General features: G+C 35.4%; 1 protein-coding gene across 1 annotated transcript; it reads left to right on the forward strand.

Moving 5' to 3' along the window:
- Positions 1-714: 714 nt before the first annotated feature.
- Positions 715-8,582, forward strand: MSTN (myostatin). Its single transcript, XM_006034996.2, is given in 4 exon segments — positions 715-1,200; positions 3,942-4,315; positions 6,679-6,936; positions 6,939-8,582. Coding segments are annotated over 4 exon segments (1,128 nt in total). The 5' UTR covers positions 715-827; the 3' UTR covers positions 7,062-8,582.
- The last annotated feature ends 219 nt before the right edge of the window (positions 8,583-8,801 follow it).

The following is an 8,801-nucleotide window of genomic DNA, read 5'->3' on the forward strand; positions in this document are numbered from 1 at the left end:
ACCATGTTAGTATTAAGAAATGGAAAATTATTAAACATTTTGCTTAATTAAGGCTTAGTATATACAATGCAAAACAGGACCTGTTACATTAATTTTATATACAGAACGAATAACTGAACAGGAAGCCATGTATATATCTGGAAAGCATGAATATCAGAAGCAGTTGTTAATGACAAATATCACTTAAAATTCTTAATTTAACTCTCCCCCCCCCAGTTTCCCAAGACACACAAAAATATATAAGAAACCTTTATTTATTTAATTATTTATGCATATAAGCTGGTACTGTAAATATATGCCTAATGTATTTAGTATTTTCCCATATATGTAGCGACAATTTTTGTGTTTTAAAAAATATGATTTTTTAATGGAAAAATATTGATGAGTTTTAGCAATTATAGTTAAATGAATCGATTAATAATTAATTCAAGATAGAACTGACACATATTTAAGCATGATAGTACTGTCTTTCATTCTGCTGTCCATATTTTTGGAAATATATCCTCTCAGTACACGAAGAGATATGCTCTATGGAGCGTCCAGATAAATCAGTTCACCCTTAGCTGTAACAAGATGCTGTCTAGTGACGTGTGACAGACAGGGCTTTAACCTCTGACAGCTAGATTCATTGTTGGTAAAACAACCAATCATTGGTTTTGACGACACAGATCTAATCAAAGTTGGAGTATAAAAGCCCCCTTGAAATATGTAAGATTCACCAGTGTGGCGAGTTGTCTCAGCTTGTACTTGCCTATAGGCATCTATTTAATACCAAAAGAAGAAAAAAGAAAGATAGGAAAGAAAAAGACTGCACTGAATGTAAGATCATGCAAAAGCTACCAATCTGTGGCTATATTTACCTGTTCATGCTGATTATACTTGATCCAGTGGATCTTAATGATAGTAGTCAGCCAAAAGAGAATGAAGAAAAAGATGGACTATGCAATGCATGTACATGGAGGCAAAATACAAAATCTTCCAGAATAGAAGCCATAAAAATTCAGATCCTCAGCAAACTGCGTCTTGAACAAGCTCCTAACATTAGCAGGGATGTTATAAGACAACTTTTACCCAAAGCTCCTCCACTTCAGGAACTGATTGATCAGTATGATGTCCAGAGAGATGACAGCAGTGAAGGTTCTCTGGAAGATGATGATTATCATGCTACAACTGAAACTATTATTACAATGCCTACAGAGTGTAAGTAGTCCTGCTACTTTAATATCACACTTCTACTGACAAGCAGTTGTCCTAGTGCTTAAGAGCAACAGAACTCCTCAGTCTCTTCTAACAGGCTGCTGGCTGAACTATGTAAGAGGGAGGGAGAAGAACATTTTTTTTTTTAAGAATTTGAGTCAGGATCCAAGGACCATATTGTGATCTTTTGTTTTACAGTATTATTTTTCTGTTCCTCATAACATTTACAGCAATAGCCCATAAAGTCTTGCCAATTGCCTTAGATAGCTAAATGAGATTTGCAGTTCACTGACCTCAGTATTTGCAGTATTCCAGGCATTTCCTACAGTAAATATAGAGAAGTACAAGGAAATAAGTGAAATAAGGAGGCAACTATATTTCTCTTAGCAAGGTTTCACAGGCAACCACTCTTTAAAAAGAGTGAAAGAAACTGACAAAAATGTCAGCTAAAATGTTAGAACCACTTAACTATTATACAAAGATAGCAAGTGCAAGTACAGGGTTAAAGACTTGTTTCCTTTACTGATCTTTTAAGCTAACACAATGCACTTAATAGTAATTGCAAATTATATATTTAAATTAAGCATATGTATTATAGGTTACATGTTAATATGTCTATGTATTATTAACTCCAGTAGTTGGGTCAGGAAAGAATGAAGGCATTTACTGAATGAGCAGATTCTTAGTCATCTTCTGAGTGCTAAACATCTGCCATGACTCCTATCAAGTATCTTTTGCACAGCTAATACTATAGTATCTTATGTTCTTCATCAGCTAAAGTATCTGGCTATGGCAGCTGCTTTTCAAAATAACACTTATGAATATGATGACAAAAGGTAAAAAGAAGACAGGGCATATAAGGCATAGATTTGTTACCAGTAACAGATATATAGTGCACACACCTCACAGAATAATGTTAGCTGCTGTAACTAATACACGTCTACATTTATAAAATTAACACTAAATAAAAAAAGCTTTGGCTAAATTTATGGATACTGTATAACTGAGCTGAATGTGTAATGGTAGCTTGATCTCGATGCTTCAGGTAAGGGTTAACCAGTGCTTATATTTCAGCCTACAGTTTCCAAGGGACTTATACCTTTTTTTCATCAATCCATGACTAAAATTCATCTTTGCCTATTGAAGAAAAATCAAGATCTGTTTATTTGTCATTGTGCTATTCACTCTGTACGTTTAAGAGGCATAATAAAAAAAAATACTACTTTGGCGGTGTCCAGACAAGCATGGACATGTGGTATGTGGTGCCGCAGACCCACCTGCAGCACCACACACTGCACATGCAGGCATTCCCCATGCTGCTACCTTGCAGTGTGGGGGGTCTTTTGATACTAGGAGATCCCAGGGTCAAAAAAACCCATGCTGAAAAAAAGCAGGGTGGCGCATCTGGCAGCAGCCTGCACTGCCCAAACCTGGAGCCCAGATGACCAGAGCCATGCTCCAGCTTCCAGCCAGGCTTCCTGCTGCAGCTGCAGCCCCGGGAGGCCCCCAGGTAAGGGTGCTGGGGCCAACACAGTTGCTGGCCCAGCCTCCCCTACACCACCTGGGGTAACCTGCCATGCACCAGAGCATGTTCCCAGGGGACAAGCAGCAGCGTTTTCCCTGGGGCCAAAGTTGGCCTGCTGCTATTTGTCCCTGGGGAAACAAATGTCCATGCTCATCTGGATGAGCCCTTTAGGTGCATCAGAGAAGCAGGTATCTTGAGAGAAAAGGTTATGAATGTTAGAACTCTATGCTATCTCGGTTTATTATCTTATACTTTTTTTATTTTCATCGTGGACAGCTAAGTTTGTGTTTAGTAAATTATGTACCTATACAGTAGACTAAAGATTATTATATTGCAAATCACTTCCCTGCAACAGGTCAAACAAAATAAATAAAGCTCATTAGATTCAAACTAATTTAGTAACAAAGAGCTTTATCACAGAAAAAGGGAGAGAAATGTAGGTGTAATGGTAGCTAGTCCACAGTTGCCTCTGTTTATATGATATGTAAGCACTAATGGTGTTTGCTATATTAGAAGCATCCAGAAGATCACAGAAGTGCCTAGCCAACAAATATATAATTGCTGTTCTGTATGCTTTTGTAAAAATACTCCCAGAGTTGAATGCAGAAAGGTGTTAGTAGTTACAGTCTTTCTAAGGCTGAGTAGGGTGTACACTGTGTCCAGTCCCCAGGTAATTTTTGGCTGGGGGGAAGGGTTTCTTCCCCAGACTGACTGGTGCAGCTGCGCAGTTAGTGTAACTACTCATATTCCCAGACAATTCTAAGAGTATGGTCCTGCACAGTCTCTTTCTCTCTCATTCCTCATCATTTTTTAATTTTAGCCCATGCTCAGAAGTAATTCAAGTGAACAGCTTACACAGTGTAAAACCCGAAACTACATGTATCCTACAATGACAAAATCTAGCTGAAAATGAGGTTATTTACAAAAGGATAATTAGGTTCTTGTGATAGTACAATGTTTTTAGATGGGAGAACAATGTTTCTGGGGCCTGCAGTGAAATGAGGCTATCCAGTGTAAAACCCACAAAATCCAGAAAATTAAGTTTATTTTATAATGAAATACATTATATACACTTTTATAATAGATATTCCACTGATAATATACCTTACTAAAATATACTTACTAAGATACTATGTGAGCTGTACATTTTTTTCTGATTGTTTATGCAAGTTCCTTTCTGTTTCTAGTTCAGTAATTTATTTTCTCCATTCATTTATAGCTGATTTGCTTATGCAAATGGAAGGAAAACCAAAATGTTGCTTCTTTAAATTTAGCTCTAAAATACAATACAATAAAGTAGTAAAGGCCCAGTTGTGGATATACCTGAGGCCAGTCCAGAAACCTACAACAGTGTTTGTGCAGATCCTGAGACTCATCAAACCCATGAAAGACGGTACAAAGTATACTGGAATTCGATCTTTGAAACTTGACATGAACCCAGGCACTGGTATTTGGCAGAGTATTGATGTGAAGACTGTGTTGCAAAATTGGCTCAAACAACCTGAATCCAATTTAGGCATTGAAATCAAAGCTTTTGATGAGAATGGACGTGATCTTGCTGTAACTTTTCCAGGACCAGGTGAAGATGGATTGGTAAGTTCTATTGTTAAAGACTCCCATAGGGTCTTTTTTATTATTGTTTTACTAAATTGCTTAGAAAAGTTGGAAAGGTTAAATTTCAAGTTATATTTCAAGCAGGAACGGGAAGCAACTTCTGGGCATTTAAACAGAGGAATAGGAGGTAAAAATACAAATCCTATATTCCCAGTTCTATAGACTAGTTCTCTCTGATCTTGACAAAATCACACAGTTTCTCCATGCCTCACTTTCTCTATGTGTAAAACCAGCCTTCTTCATAATCAGCACTGAACTACCTACATCTTTATAAAATGATGGAAAGTATCATGCCATACATTGTGAGTTAATAGGAAAGTTCTACTTAAAAACCAGTAACACAATATTGTTCTACATTTATAGCTATTTCTGCTCTAAGTGCAAGAGGAGTTGAAAATACTGGATTTCATTATAAAAATATTTTTATAAATATATAAAAATCATAATAAAACATTATAACAATCTTTTTTCATTATTAAAAGATCTAGTTCTGAAAACGTAGTATTTTTCATGCCATTCAATTCTGAAAATCTTGCCCAAGACAAAAAGGCACAGATCCTCAAAATGTTTTAAGTGCCCAACTCTTACTGATTTCAATGGGAGTTAAGTACTAAATAATCTTTACAAACTTAACATGCACAAAATAAATTTATTTTTGTCAGAAATTTAAATGAACAAGATGAATTTGAATGTGTAGCACTTAAAAATGTTAGGAAATAATTTATTTTATTTGAAAAGCAGTAATCATGTGCACCTGCTCCAGCAATCTGCATTAATAAAGCACTGCTTGTAACTACATTTATACTGTAAAACAAAACACTAAAAATATTATTTTGCTCTTTCACTGGTCTGCAGTTTTGTTTTAAAAAATCTGTTTTTAATCCCGTTATTTTATGATTGTTGATTTTCACTGCAATTTAACGTAATCCCATTAGTTTACAGAAAAGAAATATATTATGGAAGCTTAATTAAAATATGCTAGAAAAATAATTCTCATATTCTCGCTTAGTTGGAGTTGGCTAGTACTTCGTTACAGCAAACACTTTTGCCATTGCTTCCTCTTGCGCATGAAACATAATCATACAACCAAAAAGAAAGTAATTTGGCTCTATCACCAGCGTGCCAAATCATTCCCTCCTGCAGAAATTCATGTGGGAGAGAAACAGTCTCAAATTCTTTCAGTTCCTGGTGCAGGATTGCAAACGCCTTCCCTGCTCAATGGAGGTATTTGGAGCTGTATGCTAGGTACAAGAGGTGTGGCTTGATACTGTTTATGGCCTTTCAACTGCTTTTGAAAAGGAAGGGGAATTGCTGCTCAGGAGCACATATCAACTGTCAAAATGTAACCTACATCTGCATTTTCCAGCATGCTTCTGCTTATTGAACTAAATCCACTTATACAGCCATAATATAATTACCATCATTTGATACCCTTATCACTATTGCCTCTCTCAACATTCGACAGTGGAACTCAAGGATCTACAGGGATCCTAGTGCTACAATCCTAGATGGTCCCCTCTGGCTGCTCTCTGAATGTCCCTGGCTACATGGTTCTCTCAGGAGCTATAATATCTTTTTCCCTTGGCAAACTTATGCATAGGCTCAGTCCTTCTAGCAGAAGGATAAAAGGTGTGAAGTAGGAATAAAGCAACAGCATTGGTTTTCACCACCATACCAACAACTGTTGTCCCCAGTTATGTACATCAGCCTGGCATTTAGAGCAACTGCTTCGATTTCTGTTGCCTTCTGGCTGGTTATCAGGTCTCTCTCAAACCCTAAGTAGCTTCAGCTGGATACAATTCAGCCGGAGGGTTCTTCCTGAAGAAGGGGAACCAGGATGTTTAAACAATCCTGACCCTACCTGCTGCAATTTTGAGAGCTTTTCTTTTGTTTGCTCATTAGCTCGTTTGGAGATTAGGAGAAATTTTGGTCCAGTATCCTGAACCTTGACCAGTGCCCCTTCTACCAGCTCCCAGGATGATGCAAAAATTATTTCAGAAAGACGGAGGCACAGAAATTATAGCAACTATGTAGGAAATGATAGGCAAATCCTATTTGTCAGTATGAAGAAGAGGGATAATTCCTAAAAGTGGATGAAATGTAGCCAGGAAGACCTAGAAGAGGTGTAGATCACGGTGGACCAAAATAACTCCCCTCCCCTACTTCCTGCCACAAAGCCTTTGCAAGGAATTAGAACAGTCTAGAAATCCATGCAAATTATATTTGAAAATAACAACCTTTCTGTGTCCGATCTGTTGCCTATTTTACCAAATGTCTCAATAGATCCACATACCTCACTTCAATCAGCAGTAATGTTTTAATTCCTTTCTTTCTCCACACAGAATCCGTTTTTAGAGGTCAGAGTTTCAGACACACCAAAAAGATCCCGCAGAGATTTTGGCCTTGACTGTGACGAGCATTCCACCGAATCCCGATGTTGTCGCTACCCGCTGACTGTGGATTTTGAAGCTTTTGGATGGGACTGGATTATTGCACCAAAAAGATACAAAGCCAACTACTGCTCTGGAGAATGTGAATTTGTATTTTTACAAAAATATCCACACACCCACCTTGTACACCAAGCAAATCCAAGAGGTTCAGAGCAGGCCCATGCTGCACTCCTACCAAGATATCCCCAATAAATATGCTCTATTTCAATGGAAAAGAACAAATAATATATGGAAAGATACCAGCCATGGTGGTAGATCATTGTGGGTGCTCATGAGGTCTTCATTAGATCCACTACTTTATAAATTGTGGAAGCTACCAAAAAAAGTCCCGTCCCCTCAGCAATTTTTGAAACTGTGAAATGATGTACAATAGACTATAGCCTACATTCAATATACTGTACAACAAGCTATTGTACAGAACAGATTCATTACAAGACAAGCTACAGAATGTGAACTAAAAGACAATAAACGCAATGGCTGGTTTTTAACCGGTGGAAAAGAAAAGCTACAATCAAAATCACTGGATGGCAATGTTTTTTTTATATTGTAAGGGAATCAGTTTTCAGTTATTCAGACACTAAATTCATAACCAGGTTTCAACATATGCAAGTAGACAAAAGCAAACTCCTTGTCTCCAGAGAATGAAAGAAGGCTATAAAACATATTTCTTTGCAGCTTAATTTAATATTGTATTTACAGAAAAATATATACTGGTTACATGTAGATTTATCAGAATACCATTATTGGAATTGTCCTTAAACACTTGAATTTTTAGTGCAGAATCACAAAACTGATATGTTCAAATTCCACAATAACAAACAAATCCAAAAACAAACACTACATACAGTGTTTCCATTCCTTTTTTGATTAGTATATTAGTAATTTATGCCAATGGTGCTATCACAGCAGGCTGAGTAAAAATAAAGATGGTTATCTAGTATAAAGAACTAGATAATTAGTACAATAATTAATTTGCCCTCTCCTCAGGTACACAAATATTGAACATTCACAAGAAATATACATTTTTTAAATAAAAACTGAATAGATTTAGAAACACTAGTTAAACAAAATGTAGAAGACAAAAACATTTAAAACCATTAATGCTGTAGTCCACATTATAACCTGCCTTTACAACATTACAGTTTGCACTATGATAAACCAATGCAAATAATTGGTTGCTACAAATATTGTAAAAAATATATAGACTTTGATATGATAGAATTTGTGTAATATGTATGCATCATTATTTTGTAAATAAATGTTTCTTTTTTTAATCATTGTTGGTTTATGTTTATGTAAGAAAAATTTCAAGTTAACCTGTACTTTAGTAAAAAATCTGCTAGAAATAAAATCAAATTCTTGTATTTCAAAGCAAATTACTTGTACACAAAAATGGACGTAGCAAGAAAGTAATACAGAGAATTAAGTTTATACTATATTTGTTTTATATGGTTTTTACATTGGTAAAATCCACTTGTAGATAAATGATGGGTGTTGACATGTTCATAATTTTTTTATGCCTAACCAGTTTCATTGTTCGCTTGATCAACAAATGGACTGATAAAATATACTATTAATGTTAAATACATTTACAATTATATTAAAAAACTATTTCATTAAATGCATTTTTCTTACATTTGAAAGCGCAACAAATATTATCTTTATAACTATATAGTTAACTTTGATTTCTACACATTGCTGTATATTTTCCTTGGCATAGTCACTAATAAATCAAAACTTAAAATGAAAAATCTATTTATTTCCTAAAGGGAATTCAGTTTCAGATATGAAAAATGATTAACAACAGAGGCATTGTTAAAATAACAATTTCGGCTAAAAAAATTCCTTTTTGTATGGTATATTTTTGCTGTAATCTGAGTTCAATTTATCAGTTTCCTGTGCATGAAATTATAGTAAAATATCAATCTGTTTGTTTTCTTTTTCCCTGCTCCTAATAGTTCTTAATCGTAAAAGTCTAGGTAATTTTATCAGTATTTTCTATTTAAGTAAACAAT

Source organism: Alligator sinensis, unplaced genomic scaffold, assembly GCF_000455745.1.
Source record: "Alligator sinensis unplaced genomic scaffold, ASM45574v1 scaffold351_1, whole genome shotgun sequence".
Classification (NCBI taxonomy): Eukaryota; Metazoa; Chordata; order Crocodylia; family Alligatoridae; genus Alligator; species Alligator sinensis.